This window comes from Gymnodraco acuticeps, unplaced genomic scaffold, assembly GCF_902827175.1.
Source record: "Gymnodraco acuticeps unplaced genomic scaffold, fGymAcu1.1, whole genome shotgun sequence".
Lineage (NCBI taxonomy): Eukaryota > Metazoa > Chordata > Actinopteri > Perciformes > Bathydraconidae > Gymnodraco > Gymnodraco acuticeps.
The window spans coordinates 17,501-34,086 of NW_022992052.1; the positions used below are offsets into that span (position 1 = coordinate 17,501).

The 16,586-nt window shown below is 40.2% G+C and overlaps 2 protein-coding genes across 5 annotated transcripts in view; both read right to left on the reverse strand.

Annotated features, from left to right (window-relative positions):
• LOC117536918 (multivesicular body subunit 12B-like) overlaps positions 1–5,663 on the reverse strand; it is a 20,589-nt gene extending 14,926 nt beyond the window's left edge. The window contains exons 1-5 of one of the 3 annotated variants that reach the window (XM_034202016.1): positions 5,383–5,663; positions 3,139–3,193; positions 2,519–2,641; positions 587–694; positions 406–502 (exon numbers count right to left, since the gene is read on the reverse strand). In XM_034202016.1, the coding sequence (XP_034057907.1) occupies positions 406–502; positions 587–694; positions 2,519–2,629 (316 nt within the window). In that variant the 5' untranslated portion in view covers positions 2,630–2,641; positions 3,139–3,193; positions 5,383–5,663. Of the gene's footprint in view, positions 1–405; positions 503–586; positions 695–2,518; positions 2,642–3,138; positions 3,194–3,306; positions 5,332–5,382 lie in introns of those variants that run through there. The other 2 variants (XM_034202017.1, XM_034202015.1) reach the window with 2 other exon arrangements.
• Positions 5,664–6,759: 1,096 nt separating this feature from the next.
• mapkap1 (MAPK associated protein 1) overlaps positions 6,760–16,586 on the reverse strand; it is a 33,949-nt gene continuing 24,122 nt past the window's right edge. For both annotated transcript variants that reach the window (XM_034202023.1, XM_034202022.1), the window contains 7 exons: positions 14,904–15,080; positions 12,757–12,866; positions 12,194–12,301; positions 11,496–11,636; positions 10,506–10,643; positions 10,096–10,193; positions 6,760–7,362 (listed from right to left, as the gene is read on the reverse strand). In XM_034202023.1, coding sequence (XP_034057914.1) covers positions 7,240–7,362; positions 10,096–10,193; positions 10,506–10,643; positions 11,496–11,636; positions 12,194–12,301; positions 12,757–12,866; positions 14,904–15,080 — 895 coding nt within the window. In that variant the 3' untranslated portion in view covers positions 6,760–7,239. The remainder of the gene's footprint in view (positions 7,363–10,095; positions 10,194–10,505; positions 10,644–11,495; positions 11,637–12,193; positions 12,302–12,756; positions 12,867–14,903; positions 15,081–16,586) is intronic.

The window sequence follows — 16,586 nt, forward strand, 5'->3', positions numbered from 1 at the left end:
AATACTACTATCCGACTAAAATACGATAATATCGCGATAACAAATCGCTGTACAAATCAGATTTATTATTTAATAAAGAACATTTTGTCAAGTGCATTTTTTACAAATTTCCAAATCATTTTTCAATATCGCAATAAATACCGTACCGTGGATTTGTTATCGCGATATTATCGTACCGTGAGTTTTTGGTATCGTTACATCCCTAGTATTTCGACATGTTCTGTATATATCTGAGACTTTTAATATATTGATGAAAAACAGTATAATAGGGAACTTTAACACATTTTAACACAGCAGCTCTTCCATCTTTGGGAATTTAATGACTTCATTTGGATTATTTTCAGGCAAATAGTTTTTGCACACAGCGATGCTATCAGTGTATTTCGACTGGACTTGAGAACTTACGAGTGTCAACAGTCTCCTGGATGGGGATGAATCCAACAGGCAGAGTGTCCTTTATATCAATCAGCTTCATGTCCACCAGAACATTGCCTAAATGGCTCTGAAGAAGAAGATCAAATCATTCAAATGCTACATGTATGACGTAAGATTGTAACATGCAGGTCGGTGAGAGGAGAGGACTTACATTTTCTTTCGAGAAGACCCTGGTGAAGCACAGGTAGCGCGTCACCTTGGATTTGAAGAGGCCGTCTTTCCACAGGTCAGCGTCCAGGCCGTCTGTGGTGGTGGACACCTGGAGGCAGAGAGGTCGAACTGAAGCTGAAACAACGGTAACAATATCTGGTCGTCCACCTTTCCCTCCACCTGGAATAACCACATCTGATTTCTTTGAATGGCTTTTATGCTTATAGTTCTTAGCTTTAAGGTTATTTGTATAGTTACATTAACATTTGGTGAAAATACTTGTCTTGAGCATCCTTTTTTATGCTAAATTGTTTCTTAAAAATACTTAATTTGTATTATCCTTATATATATATTTATTTTTTACCTACTTTGCAACTTATTTTTTTAGATTGTTTATGTTCACACCACCAGATACCAAAGCAAATTCCTTGTATTACATTACATTGCATTTAGCTGACGCTTTTATCCAAAGCGACTTACAATAAGTACATTCGACCAGGAAGACACAACCTTGAAGAAAACAGAATCATAAAGTACATCAGGTTTCATAGAGCCAAACATTTCAAGTGCTACTCAACTGGCTTTAGGTAAGCCAGTCCTTTATTAGTACAAAGTGCTTTGTTAGTAATTCTATCGCTCGAGGTGGAGTCGAAAGAGATGAGTTTTCAGTCTGCGCCGGAAGATGTGCAAGCTATCTGCTGTCCTGATGTCAATTGTATGTGTAAACGTACCTGGCAATAAACTTGATTCTGATATATAAGCTAATATCTTTTAACTGCTGAATTGAACGCCTTATTTTTGTAGCACTTTTGCTCATCTCAGCTCTGTCTCACCAACAGCTGTTTCCTGTCGGAGCATCCACCTTTCCTCCCTGTCCCCTTAGCATGCTCTATTCAGTTAAACGTTTGAATTGGGCGGAGCTAAATTACAACCTTATGATGATGTGTTCAAGTGGAATCACATGTAAAAACAGTAGGGGTGCAGGATTCAGGAAATGTCACGATTCGATTTCTTGGGGTCACGATTCGATTCACAATCGATTCGCGATTCAAAATAGCTCAGGAGTCCGCCCTGTGAGGCGTGACGAGCGGACGGAGTGAGGAGGATTTCCTAGTTTGTTTCCCTGGATGCTGCATAAAGTCTAACGGTACGTCCACACAGCAGCTTTGAAAAAATCTTGAAAATCTTGGAGCTGGAAGTCTGAAAGCTTGGGGATTTTTTGCAACCAACAACCAATCACATGAATCTCCCGCCCCCGACATACAAAGCAAAAAACCCCGGGGATTTTATGCGAGCAATATATATATATAAAAACTCCCCAAACAGGCGAAAACCTACCAGTTTCACCCACTGTCTCTGCCTCCTCCCTCCATGCCTGGTTCCTCCGGTTTGTATCCCGTTAATAGTTCTGGTCGTAAAGAACCAGGTGATTTGCTACCGTAATTTCTCGTTTGGAATATGAGGAAATGAACTGCGGTCTGGTTCTCCCTGCTTACACGCGGTTTGATTGGCTAGAGCTTCTACTGTCAGATTTGCATAAACGGGATTTGATTGGCTGACGCTTCCAGCTCAGCTTCAAAAGTTGAACATTGCTCAACTTTTGAATCCTGGAAATCCTGGAAATCTTCGCTTCGCTCCCCCACAATGCAGTTCGGCGAAAAGCGAGGCAAAGTGACGTCACCCCATTCAAAGTCAATGTGCAGAGAAGCGTTGGAAGATTTGTTTAAAGCTGCTGTGTGGACGTATCGTAAGTTAGCGGGACATTACGGAGCTCACGCCGTAGAAAAAAATGGAAAATAGACTGAAAAATGTGAATCGATTCTTGGAAAGAAACTGAATCTAGAATGGCTAAAAGCGGTATTAACTAGCAGATTTAACAGAATTGTTAAACACTAATTGATGCCCAGCCCTTGGCGTGAGTTCAGTAACTCACCACATCATATCCGCTGGGGGCCCGGTTCCTAGAGGCCACTACTCCAACTCCAGTGATTGGGTCCATTGGCATCTCTGGCAAAGCCTCAGAAAGTTCCCGAACTTCAGGCATCTTCGTAGCGTTCTGCAACAAAAGCACCGTGACAGGTTAAACATTTTAACGAGAGAGAGAGATGCTTGGAAGGGTGATTTTACCTGAAATGAAGGTGAGCTAAATGTGCGCTTCCATTTCCTTTAACGGCTGGACTTTTTAATCTACACATACAGATATTGAGCTGTCAGATCTGATGTTATGATCATAAGCTTTGTCAGTTCTCTAAAATGTGTTTATATCAAAACTGTGACCTATGGAATTGGCATTGATGTTGAATTTAAACTTTTAAAGTACTTGTCTTCCTGCTTTCTTATCTGCACACAAAGCAGACAGAAGCGTAGGGTAGGCTATCATTTACAAATAGGCTTGATAGTGAATATGATTCGATTTTTAGAATTAGATTCCAGCTTATGACTGTTTTTCGACACATGTGATCCAAACCTTTCCAAAAGCCCAAGAGCTATGAAATAATTGACAAATTCACAAAAAAAAGTTCATGATGTTCAATCCATATTTGTTGGCATTACCTTTCAAAAACAACATCTTCACTGCGCTCAAAAAAACGGTTTGCTCTCCTGCTTGCTGCACACAAAGGGAGGCATGCACTGAAGAGTTAGATTAGAACATCAAAACAATTAATTGAATATGCCACAACACGGGGATGCACAATAAACACAATTGTAATGACTCCATACCTGACCTGCTCTGCTGTGTGTCAAATGAAGCCCTTCCTAAAGAGCCAGACACCAGCCAGTGATCCAGATGTCATGCCCTAACTTTTGGACAGCTATCATCCCACTGCAGACACACCCAGCAGCTGCATCCTGTGAATGTCTTCCTTTAATGTTGCAACTACAGTCCAGAGGGGAAAGGTGATATACTGTTGATCTGTTGGATCATAGCCTAACAGCAGGTCCATCTGCTTTTTGCTGTGGTATCTCCATTCACATACCAATGCGTTTACAAATGTCATTGTCTGAATGAGTTTAACATGTTCTATCCTGGTAATATAACATTATAATTGTGCTGTCAAGTGCATGAGTGGTTCATTCTTAACATGTAGCCTACAAATAAAGGGGTAATATTCCTGTATTTTATTTAAATCTCAATACATATTGCAATACATTCCTGATCTGGTATGTAGGGTGTGACCCTCATGTTGTACAATTGCAGGTATGTAGAGGTGAAAGCAGGGCTCTGTTTATTTAAGTGCAATACAATAAATACGCTGCACAATAATTCTGATATCAACTGGATATACTGGTTATAATTTTGAACCTAATTTAGCAGGCCTTACAGCAATTTAGCAGCATGATAATAAACATTCAGGGCAGGATTTAGACGGAGAAAGGAACCTTATTTAAGCTGCCTGGATACCAGAGGCCTCCTGCATAGCATGGCCTTAACTACCACAGTCATCTGTTCTGAGCTGTGACACAGAGAGAGTCAACAAAAGGCTGGCTGATTCAATATTAGTGTATCTCAGGTTGAAGAACAAACATCTTCAAATGACTGTTGAGTTAGCCAACAGTCTAAACCCAGATGTTTTCCTACCCAGTCAGAGTTGAGCTTCTCACATACCTCTATGTTAAGATTAGTATCACAGATGGGGAAAATACACTGCATTTTTCAAGGCTGAGCAATAAGGTCTGCAATCCAATGAAAGGACATGGATGCATACCCACAGTCTGAGAGGAAGTGCTGTGTGACTTAGCCAGGGAAGAATGGTATTGTGGGATTACAGATAACCTAGTGATTCTTTTTAAGTGAATCAATCAGTCTTAAAAAAAGTAAAAATTACAAATCAACATCTAAACACATAAGTGGCAGCTAGGTATTTAATGTGGCAGTGCATTAAGATACAGTCATGCAGAGCTCACACAACTCCATTTAAAAATGACATTGTTTACTCAAACAAACACCTTTATATATATACACAGTGTATGACAAGTTGACAACCACAAGTGACATATTAATGCGTTTATTTCGAAACGTCTGTGTTTATTATAACCGGTTTAACCTACTAGTACACTGCGTAATAAATGAGTTATGAGTAAAAAGCGGCGTAAACAATTTACAAAATGTATTGAAAAAGTATAGTAACCAACGTAAGCTAATAGCTGTTACACACATTAGCATTACTTACCATTATAGCCTATGGAGACAATAGTTAAAACATTTATTGTGCCATTTGGAGTGGTTATGGGGGTTGTTGAGGATGCCGAGTCCATTTCTGGCATATACAGCATTACAAATGGCAGTTTAAAACAGAACATGTCCATATGTGTACTCTCTGTGAACTGATTTTGATACATTTTGGGTCGATTTGGAAGATGTAGGGGACTTGGGATCGAAAACAAAAAGGTCCACAATAGAGGCAATCCCTTTCATTTCGTGCTCTCTATATCCAATGGTCACAACACTACTCATATAAGTCAAAATTAGCCTACAGAGAGTACAAATATGGCCAACTTTCAGGTTAAACATGCCATTTTTGTTTACACGGACCGTTGATTGAAGATAGGTTAGCAATACGACACAGCTAACAAGCTAGCAAGCTAACGTTCGCCTGAAACCAAACACCAACTGACACCAACGGGCAAAGCTGTGAGCGTTAGCTTTTTTATTTTACAATGCATAGTTTATATCTGAATGTATATCTAAGTCACTGTAATAACGTTATCCCACCGTCTGGGATAACAAAGGTCTATAAAGTGTCGCCTAAACACACACTGCTAATGCTAAGCTAACTAGCCGAGTAATCAACTTACCAGGCGAGGTTAGCAGTTGGATTCCACCGAGCTGTATTTTCCTCTGTGTCCGTTTTTTCACAGCTTTAGGGAGACTTGCATGTTTACGAAATTGCTCAAATCAACGAACCAATGCAACACATGAGCTGCTGCTGCTGTGTTTATGTTTGCATTGTGGTTCTCCAGCTAGTGTGTCATCATGGGTGGAGCTGTCGGAGGTGATTGTGATCCGGGGAGCGATCAGTGGAGAAGCCCCCCCGTCTGGAGCCTCCGCATTGAACCTCCATGTAAACACTCACACTTGCAAATGATGGGCAGAGGTGGAAGAAGTACTCAGATTGGGTACTTAATAAAAGTAGATCTACAAGAGAGCAGGTTTTTAAAAAAAGTACCAAAGTGTTGGCATCAAAATATACTTCAAGTACACTTAAGTAAAAGTACACATTTTCCAGTATGGCCCATATCAGTTTTAAAAATACAACATGTTCGTATTATTATTATGAACGCATTCATGTCAATGTTGCACTTGGTAAATGATGGGATTATTTAAATTACTTATTACTGCTGGGTAGCCTGATAGTAGCTACCACATACTGATTTTGTTGTTGTTGATTTATATTCTGTATTATAAATCCGTACCTGCAAAGTAGTTAGTAAACAGAATTGTAAAATAAATGTAGTGGAATAAAAAGTTAAAAAAATGCCTTGACAGTGTAGTAAAGTAACATCATGGGAAATTACTCAGGTGAAGTAAAAGTACCTCAGTATGGTGCTTAAGTACAGTAGAGTAAATGTACTAAGTTACCTTCAACCACTGGTCTTGGGGGTTTCTTAATAAAACTGTTGGTGAAACATAAAAATACATGAATGTAGGGCTATTTTTTTTATGAACGATTAGGAAAAGATGTCCCCCTTGCCAGGAGCCCAAAGACTGCAGTCACTGTACAGCAATACGTTAGTGGTAATTACATGATTTGCAAACTTAACAAGAGCACCCCTTAATCACATTAGGCTATAACATGAGACGAGTGGTTTGCACCCTTATGTGAGCTCGAGGGCAAATCTTCTGGAGAGGCTCCGAGTCAAACATCTAGTTTTAAGGTCTTCAGTGTTTCAGTATTGACCTTACATGTTGGATTATATTAAATACAAGTGTGCTCTGTATTCATGTAAGCTATGAACCTGTATGTTGTCCTTAATATAACCCATTATAGGACTATAACTGTAAACAAACACAGCGTCCCCTGAAAAAAACCTTGATACCATTCCAATGAAACACACAATGTGCTGGGTCCGACCTTAGCCTTTAGCCTTTAGCTGGGGGAACTGTGGACATATTGTTAAGGATTCAAGGAAGAAGGGATTGACCTTATTTAAAAAATAAACAAACAAGAAGTCTTCATTTCAATTTTTTTTTCATTTGTTGCATGTAAAATGTCTATGTACAGTACATGTGAAGGTTTCCTTTCACGTTGTCATGTAAAATGGTCTGTTACAGATGCAGGACAGACTCAAAGGTTTAGCATGTAGCTCGGTTTTCTTTGTTGGGTGTACAAATCCATCCCTGGGGAGGCAGCCTATGTTCAAAAGGCAGTTAAAGAACAAGAGCTGACGGCGACATGGCAGCCAAAACTCTGTCCAGCAATTCTCTGGTTCTTTCCATCATTTCTTTTTGCTCGTTGACCATCTTCACCCATGGAGTTTCAGAGACCTCCAACCAGTTCATCTGAAGCAGAGACACGTACTCTGACTCCACCTATCAGTCTTCACTTTGCTGCGTGTAGCCTAATGCTGTCTGTGTAGAGACAGGCCTCGTTTTTGCATTTACTATTTTATTTTTATAGCATCGGTCTATGTTGCTAAGCATTTCTCGTCCTTCTACTGGCCGGACTTCTTCTCCTTCTGGAAGCTGAAGCTGGTCCGGCGGCTGAGTTTCCTTTGTTTCTGGGCGAAGTAATCAGCCCGAGACGTGCTGGCCCGGGACTCCAGGATATAGTTCACCTACAAAGAAACAGTTGGTAAAAAAAAAGACCAAAAATGCAATGAAACAACAGAGACATTACATCATCAAAATGACCTCAATCAGCCACACACACACGACCCTGTGATCGGACTGGCCCACACTGATTACAGCTGCTGATGAACGGCCCCAATTCAAACATCATTACTAAGTAGGTGGTGAGTTAAAGAAATACTGTCAAGTTCTGATTTTAGAATAGAATACAATTGGGAGGGATGAAACCCTCTTTAATGGTCACACATGCAGAGCACATGCACACAGTGACATGTGTTCTCTGTATTTAACCCATCCTAGTACCAGGAGTCTAGTACTAGGAGCAGTGGGCAGCTAGTGTACAGCGCCCGGGGAGCAATGGGAGTGAGGGGGGAAGGGGGGTGTCCGGTGCCTTGCTCAAGGGCACCACGGCAGGGCAGGAGGTGAACTGGGACCTCTCCAAGTAGCAGTCCACACTCCATATTTAGGTCCGGTCGGGGGACTTGAACCGACGACCCTACAGCTCCCAGTCCAAGCCCCTACTGACTGAGCCACTGCCGCTATTGCAGCTTCTCTGCTAACCTCTTTAGGAGTTGCCATTATTGTTTACCTGTGCATGTCAGCACATATCTAGATATATTTTAGCGATTTTGTTTTTTGGCGTAATGACTGGAAACAAAACGAAGATTCTAGAACTTTGGATCTGATGTCTTACAAAAAGGTATTCATTGAAAGGATTGGCCAAAGAGAAGATGAACAATTCAATTAAAGTGTGCAGTCACATTGTAAGTCCATCTCTTCTCATCACAGCCACTCTAAATCGGGTAAAAAGTTAGCTTGAGTAATTTCCATCATAGTCAAAACAAACTTAGCAAGACTCTGTAACATCAATGTCTCCGACTTCCTATCTGTTAGGGAAATAATTGTCCTAGACTCCTAGATATGACGTGCATGACCAACCCTGACGTCTGTTATCTCCTTTAAGGAGATAGGCTGCTTCAGCCATAATGTTGTTGTTCCCATTCTATGACCGGGCAACCCTAGGTCACAGATGGTTTATTGTTGTGGGTACACTGGGACACTTCCTTCTCTGTGTTTGTGGACTCCAAGGTGTGAAATCTTCGAGGCCATAAGTGTCAGACGCAAGTAACTCAGTGTTCCCAGCTGTTTAGGCTATCTTCTCAAATATGTTGATCACTCTCTGCGAAACCAGTTAAATGGGCCAACGAGAGAGAGGCGCGCCAGAATTGACGTGGCAACTCTACCGTGAAGTCAGAACCTCTGGCTTTTGGACTTGTGATGTGAATCCTCCGGCCGAAGCTCCTAAATTAACCATCAGTGTTTGACATCAAAGCTCCTGCTCTTCCCGTGTCTCTTTCATGAGTCGGTGACTCCCACTGCATTGCTACATAGAAGTTTCCTCTACACTATCTACTTGACATCACATACCAGAGAGCGGTATACCAGTATTCACTCTCATCAGTGCAGGGCAGACAGCTCTGCATGTCTATATTATTAGACTAGAGAGAATTACCTAACCCAATGAGAGATATGTGACCTAATAACTCAAATTATACCTGAGAAGGAAAGTTTAATGTCAAAATATGTATAATGTCTACAGTTTAAACGTATATTAACGTATGCAAATACAAATAAATAGGATTTAACTCTATAATTACTGATGGGTGATTTGTGATATCTCAAGAATACAGTTGCCAAGCAAGGCAAAGTGGGTTAATCTGAGTTTTTTTACTGAACACAGCTGTCTGCTGTTTGAACTGTCACTGATGAGTAAGTTAGACTGAACCAAAACACAAATGTGAAATCAAAACAAGAAGCTGATGCCCTAGCCACACGGAGACGATACGGGTCGTATCCGCTACAGTTCTCCATCATATAGACGGTTCGTCCACACGAGGCCGACAGGGAAACGCAGATAACGATAACGGGTCCCAAGGTGGGTAGATCTGTGGACGCAACGCTCTGGGGGGCCAAACGGCTCCGTGATTACGCCCTGGCCTATACGATCATTTCCTGATAACGAAAATACTGACGGGCTTCCAGGAGAGGGGGAGGAAAAGAGAGACTCCGTGTATTATTCTTATATTATTATATAGAGTCGTTATTCATTTGTTTTAAAGCTCAATAAATAACAAAGAAGACCTTTGACCGGCACTTTTTATAATTTTGTCTGGAAGATTGAAAGTTTAAGGGACATGTTGTCGACCGACTGAAACTCTGCCGCACGGTCCCCTCGTCCCTTGGAAGAGGCGGAGAGGTGGGTGTTTTTCATCTGCTGGTGGACTACCGGAGAGAATCACAGCAGGAGCAAACGCTTGCCTCGGGGAGGGAGAAAAAGAGCCAGAGCGTCCACAGCGGAGAATAAACAGAAGGGCAACCATGGCCACCATGCACGCTCGGGAAGTCTTCTTCGCTGCTTTTGGTGTATTTTGTGGCGGAAGTACAGCGCCACTTACAGGCCCGGCATATGTACTACAGCGTCTCCAGCGGGTCGAGCGGTCTCGTGTGAAGGGACACGTTTCTGGTGCCTATTGCGTTTGGACGGAAGACTTTTTTGATATCGAATTCGGTTTGTTTTCGTTCTCGTGTGGCTCCAGACTGAGACTTGCTCTAAAGCTCTGTAGAGTAGGTGATGAGTGTTTAATTGATAGCTGTGCTTTTCAAAGGTAATCTGGAACAGCTCATTAGACACAGAAATAAGAGTTATCTTAAGAACTCACCCGTAGAACTATTTCATTGACAGTAGCAGCATCAGACTCGAAGTAGAGCGGCTTGTAGTCGTGGTTGCTCAGATAAGTGAATTTAAATATTGCATGACCTGTAAGACAGAGAAAACACGTTGACTTTGAGACAAAAGAACAAGAAGTGGTGAAATGCTAACTCATTTCATGGTTTTTGGGACTCATTCCTGAAAATAATGGAAATGGAAAGCAGGGGATCAGAATGCCAATTGCTGGTTAAACTCTTGTTGATTATGGTTTGTAGAATGTGTCCTCACAACCTGTCTGAGTGTAAAACCAGTCCCTGCTGGATGTGTTGAGAACATGTGTGGAGAAGTGAAAGGGACAGTGAGATTATTTCTGCTGTGATCAATAACGAGATCATATACAGCTCTTTCAGCTGCACTCACTGGGGCTTCTCTCCTCCACGAGGTCACAGGCACAGAGGTGGTCCGAGTCGATAGAGATGGGTTTCTGACGGATCCAGAACTTAGTGCTGGCCTTCTGATTGGTGACAGGATCGATCTCCACTTTCTCTCCTGAAATGCCTGAAGAAACACAGAATATATCAAACACATGATAACAACAGTGCCTCAAAATCCTAACCTTGTCACATTACGTCTATTTTCTACCATTTAACAAAAATAAAATGTAAGCAAAATACTGTGGATGCTCAGCCCCTTAGATTTAACAAACTGAAAACTCATCTCTTTCGACTCCACTTCGAGCGTTAGAACGATTAACGAAGCACTTTTATACCAATAAAGGACTGGATTACCTAAAGCCAGTTGAGTAGCACTTGAAATGTTTGGCTCTATGAAACCTGATATACTTATATGATTCTGTTTTCTTCAAGGTTGTGTCTTCCTGGTCGAATGTACTTATTGTAAGTCGCTTTGGACAAAAGCGTCAGCTAAATGCAATGTAATGTAATTTATCATTTTAAACTTATCTTATGTACAACCAATCACCTTGAAGATCACACACAAAGCTAATTTGCCGCCTGCCCGACATCATTTGCATTGATTTAATCTATCTATCTCTATCTCTCTCTCTCTCTCTCTCTCTCTCTCTCTCTCTCTCTATCTATCTATCTATCTATCTATCTCTATCTATCTCTATCTCTCTATCTCTCTCTCTATCTATCTATCTCTCAAAACAGGCTGGTTCCTTTAGTTTGAATGTGTGTTTGGTGGCGTGATCATTATTATTTAGAGTCATTGCGATATTGATTTGAACACGATCCGTGATTTTGATTAAATAACCGGTTATCCCCACCTCAAAGTTTACCAAACTAGCTTAGCATTGAGCTATAACTCAAAAGGCCTGTGCACTTTACTTATACGGTTATGCGTCATGTATCAAAAAGAGTGCTCCAGCCTTCAGAGAGCAGTACGCACCTAGCTGGACATCCGTGGTGAAGCGCAGCTTGTGGATCATGCTGATCTTGAAGGACTTATAGTGGTGACTGCTCAGCATGTCCTGCACATTGGAGTTGTCATTAGGAGGGTCTTCCTCTGAGCTCTCCTCCCCTCTGGAGCCTGGAGACAGAAGGGAAATCATTCAAAAACCACTTATTTTAACCCATGATGGAGAAGTACAGCTGCACAATGAATACAAAATGATTCTTCTGTGTTGTTATGGAGATGTGGAGAGATTAGATAAATAACAAGTGGATGATACAATAACAGACAAACACAGCAAGGTTATTTATGTAAATAAATCTATTTCAGAATAAAATGTGGTGAAAGAAATGCTGAATAAAATGCAGGACGTGTTTACACTGTCCGGCCGATCAAATAAACTCTCATCTTGAAGTGTTTATCTTGCATTACAAACACACTCACTGTAACCACTGCGAGGTCCTTAAAAACGACCTCAATGTTTGCTATAAACAGACCTTTTACACAAATATACATCTGATAAGGGCCTGCAGGAGAGAGACACTGAAGACATGTTGTAAACACGATTCTACTCCAAACTATCCCAAGATGTGAAATCCTGCCTGAACACCGTCAGGTTAGAGGTGCAGAGAAGCTGTGGGGTTATTCATTGAGAGGCTAGTCAGTTTAGGTGTTGATGTCCTGGTGTTACTCACTGTTCTCTCTGACCAGGCAGAACTCCAGGGTGCTCTGGCTCTCCAGCGTAGCGTCCAGATCTACGGACACATTCGGCTCCGTCTGCTTCTCCAGGCGATACATGGGACCTGTTGGACGATAATGGAGTCAGATCATAGTTTAGCGTTTTCTAAATTTAAATCAAAATTAATTTCCTGTCGTGCTGGATGTGAGACAACCAAACTTACAAATGACATAATAATAGTATCTATCTATCTCTCCATCTATCTATCCATCCATCCATCCATCTCTCTCTATCTATCTCTCTATTTCTCTCTACCTACCTATCTATCCATCCATCCATCCATCTCTCTCTATCTCTCCCTATCTCTCTATCTATTTCTCTCTACCCATCTATCCATCCATCCATCTCTCTCTATCTCTCTATCTATTTCTCTCTACCTATCTATCTATCCATCTATCCATCTCTCTCTATCTCTCCCTATCTCTCTATCTATTTCTCTCTATCCATCTATCCATCCATCTATCTATCTCTCTCTATCTAAAGAGTGGGGGAGGTAAATGACGCAAGAAGTGTTTTTACCTGAGCCTATCTGTGAGCCTTTCCTCTTCTTAAGTGCTTTCTGGAGAATGTCCTTCATGGTGACCTTCAGACTGTCCACAGGGATTAAGGAGAAACCATGAGCAGCATTTCTGTAATAGAGAAAAATCAAGAAAAAGGTTAAGAAGGCTTCTCCAGCTTTATTTGAATGATTCAGACATACAATAAACACCTGAGATAGAACAACCAAAGACATCTGGCTTCTTCCGTTCGCCTGAATACTCATTCTTCTCTTTGACTACTGAAAACATTTCATATGGAAATAAAAACAATGTCTAAAAGTACAAGCGGAGAGGATCATGAAGCAGCAGAGTAAATGCTTTCAGAACTCAAACCTCGATAAAGAAACCAATGACAGTGTGTCGAAAATAGGGGTGCAACAACTAATCGACTTAATCGATTACCAAATTAGTTGCCAACTAATTCAGTCGTCGATTCGTTGGTGACGTCATCACGTGTGTTTTACGCGCCGTTAAGCTCCAACGTTATCGGTCTTTTTATCGGTACTGGAGACATTTAAAACGTATGTCATGTATTATTGCTACATAAACATTATATCGCAGTCTTAGTGTCGCCAACTCCGTTTCTAATATGCAATCAGACTGCAAAATGCATCTATGATGTATTTTTTATCTTTCCAATCCAGACGAGATCTCTCTCTCCTGTCTGTGTGCGAGGGGGCGGGGCCGTTTACACACACGCTCTACTACATACATGCAACACACACACACGCTCTACTACATACATGCAACACACACACACACATGCACACACGCACGGCTGCTACAGTACATGCATGCATGCAACACACACACACACACACACACGGCGGGGAGAAAGTGCTCCGAGGTGTGGTTAAACTTTACCCGTCTCAATGCTCGTTACCTAAAGTGCAATAAGAGTTCAGCATGTGAGGGCGGTAATACGAGCAATTTGTCTAAACATTTATCAAAAGCGCTCCACATCCAGACGGAGGAATGCACCGGGTTCCACTGTCTTTCTAGCAGCTCTGTAGCTCCATCCACGAGGAACGTTTCCACGTCAGGAGTTATGTATGCTAGCAGCAACACATGGAGTTAACTACATGATACAAACACGGGTTAATGATTAGAGGTAACTGAGTTATTTATTTAGTTAAAGTTTCAGCTATTCTGTTTACAGTCTGTCATCACATTATTTAATACGATTTGTTAAAACATTGTTGTTTCTTTTGATGTGAAATATTATTTATTTAATTTAAATAAAAAACAATGTTAGTTTTGTTCACAATGTGTTTAGTTAGTTTACCTTATTTTTATCCAAAAGAACCGATAAGAGTACCGTTAAAGGACCGGATCGATAAGCGGTATAAAAGTAGTAGTACCGTTAAAACGATCCGAATAATCGATTAATTGTTTCATTCATCGATTATCAAATTAGTCGTTTGTTGCAGCCCTAGTCGAAAACACATGAAAATGTTGGTAAGAGACGGTTATCTCTCCAAATGTTTTTCCATCCAAGCAACATGACTACAAATATTAAAAAAGACAGAAGGAAACCCTTGTGTCAGGTTCAGCAATAAGAAGGTTCGACATGGTGATCATGGAAGCTATATACCTTAATAATAATAATATTCACTAGTAAACTCACCTGTTCACCATGGCCTTTGACCCCTAACCCAACCCCCCTGCTTCAACTCCCACTGCTATTTATTTAATTTCTTTACTTTATTATTTCCCCAACTTGTTTGTTTGTTCAAGGTTCTTTATTTTGTCATATGAACATAGCTACAGTGTAGTTATGCTGATGAAAATCTTAGGTCACAGGCTCCGCCAACAGTGCAACACAATAACACAGATAAACACACCAAAGAGTCCTTTTTAAAAATATCAGTGCCGAATTTTAAATGGAAATACTGCAATATTTTTACTATATTTTTTATTATTTCAAATTTGTTAAGGTTATTTTTTATGTACGCACCATGACATGAAGTCAAATTCCTCGAACGTGTAATAAACCTGATTCTGATTAGGTCCCTGGAAAGAAGCTATAATAAATGTAATCTATTATTATTAAGCTATATTCCTTGATATACATTGAGGACATTTACATATTCACACTTACTGATGGTGGTGGTCTTTCTTACTTACATTCTGACAAACAGTGACTCTCTGGAAGCGAGGCCAGGCGACGAGTATTTCTCCACCAAGGCCAGCGTGCTGAATCCAAACTTGTGGATTGGTTCGTTGGAGTCGAGCGGAGGGAAGTCGGTGTCCACCTCGCCATCATCCTCAGCGATGTGCAGGCAGTAAGCCGTCACATTGTCACTGAGCACAGAGAGGCAGAGTGTAAGAGAAACTGACGCTCGGTGAAACGTCCCATGTTAAAATGTGTTAGCACCAGGTGTGTGAAGTAGTGGAGTACAAATACTTTGTTACTGTACTCAAGTACATGTTTCTGGTATCAGTACTTTACTTATCAGGACTACTTTTTACATGTTGAACACAAATACCTGTACTTTCTACTTCTTACATGTTGAACACAAATACCTGTACTTTCTACTTCTTACATGTTGAACACAAATACCTGTACTTTCTACTTCTTACATGTTGAACACAAATACCTGAACTTTCTACTTTTTACATGTTGAACACAAATACCTGAACTTTCTACTTCTTACATGTTGAACTCAAATACCTGTACTTTCTACTTCTTACATGTTGAACACAAATACCTGAACTTTCTACTTCTTACATGTTGAATTCAAATACCTGTACTTTCTACTTCTCACATGTTGAACTCAAATACCTAATTTCTACTTCTTACATGTTGAACACAAATACCTGTACTTTCTACTTCTTACATGTTGAACTCAAATACCTGTACTTTCTACTTCTTACATGTTGAACTCAAATACCTGTACTTTCTACTTCTTACATGTTGAACTCAAATACCTGTACTTTCTACTTCTTACATGTTGAACACAAATACCTGTAATTTCTACTTCTTACATGTTGAACTCAAATACCTAATTTCTACTTCTTACATGTTGAACACAAATACCTGTACTTTCTACTTCTTACATGTTGAACTCAAATACCTGTACTTTCTACTTCTCACATGTTGAACATAAATACCTGTACTTTCTACTTCTTACATGTTGAACACAAATACCTGTACTTTCTACTTCTCACATGTTGAACTCAAATACCTGTACTTTCTACTTCTTACATGTTGAACTCAAATACCTGTACTTTCTACTTCTCACATGTTGAACACAAATACCTGAACTTTCTACTTCTTACATGTTGAACACAAATACCTGTACTTTCTACTTCTTACATGTTGAACTCAAATACCTGTACTTTCTACTTCTTACATGTTGAACTCAAATACCTGTACTTTCTACTTCTTACATGTTGAACTCAAATACCTGTACTTTCTACTTCTTACATGTTGAACTCAAATACCTGTACTTTCTACTTCTTACATGTTGAACACAAATACCTGTAATTTCTACTTCTTACATGTTGAACTCAAATACCTAATTTCTACTTCTTACATGTTGAACACAAATACCTGTACTTTCTACTTCTTACATGTTGAACTCAAATACCTGTACTTTCTACTTCTCACATGTTGAACTCAAATACCTGTACTTTCTACTTCTTACATGTTGAACTCAAATACCTGTACTTTCTACTTCTTACATGTTGAACACAAATACCTGTACTTTCTACTTCTTACATGTTGAACTCAAATACCTGTACTTTCTACTTCTCACATGTTGAACCCAAATACCTGTACTTTCTACTTCTTACATGTTGAACTCA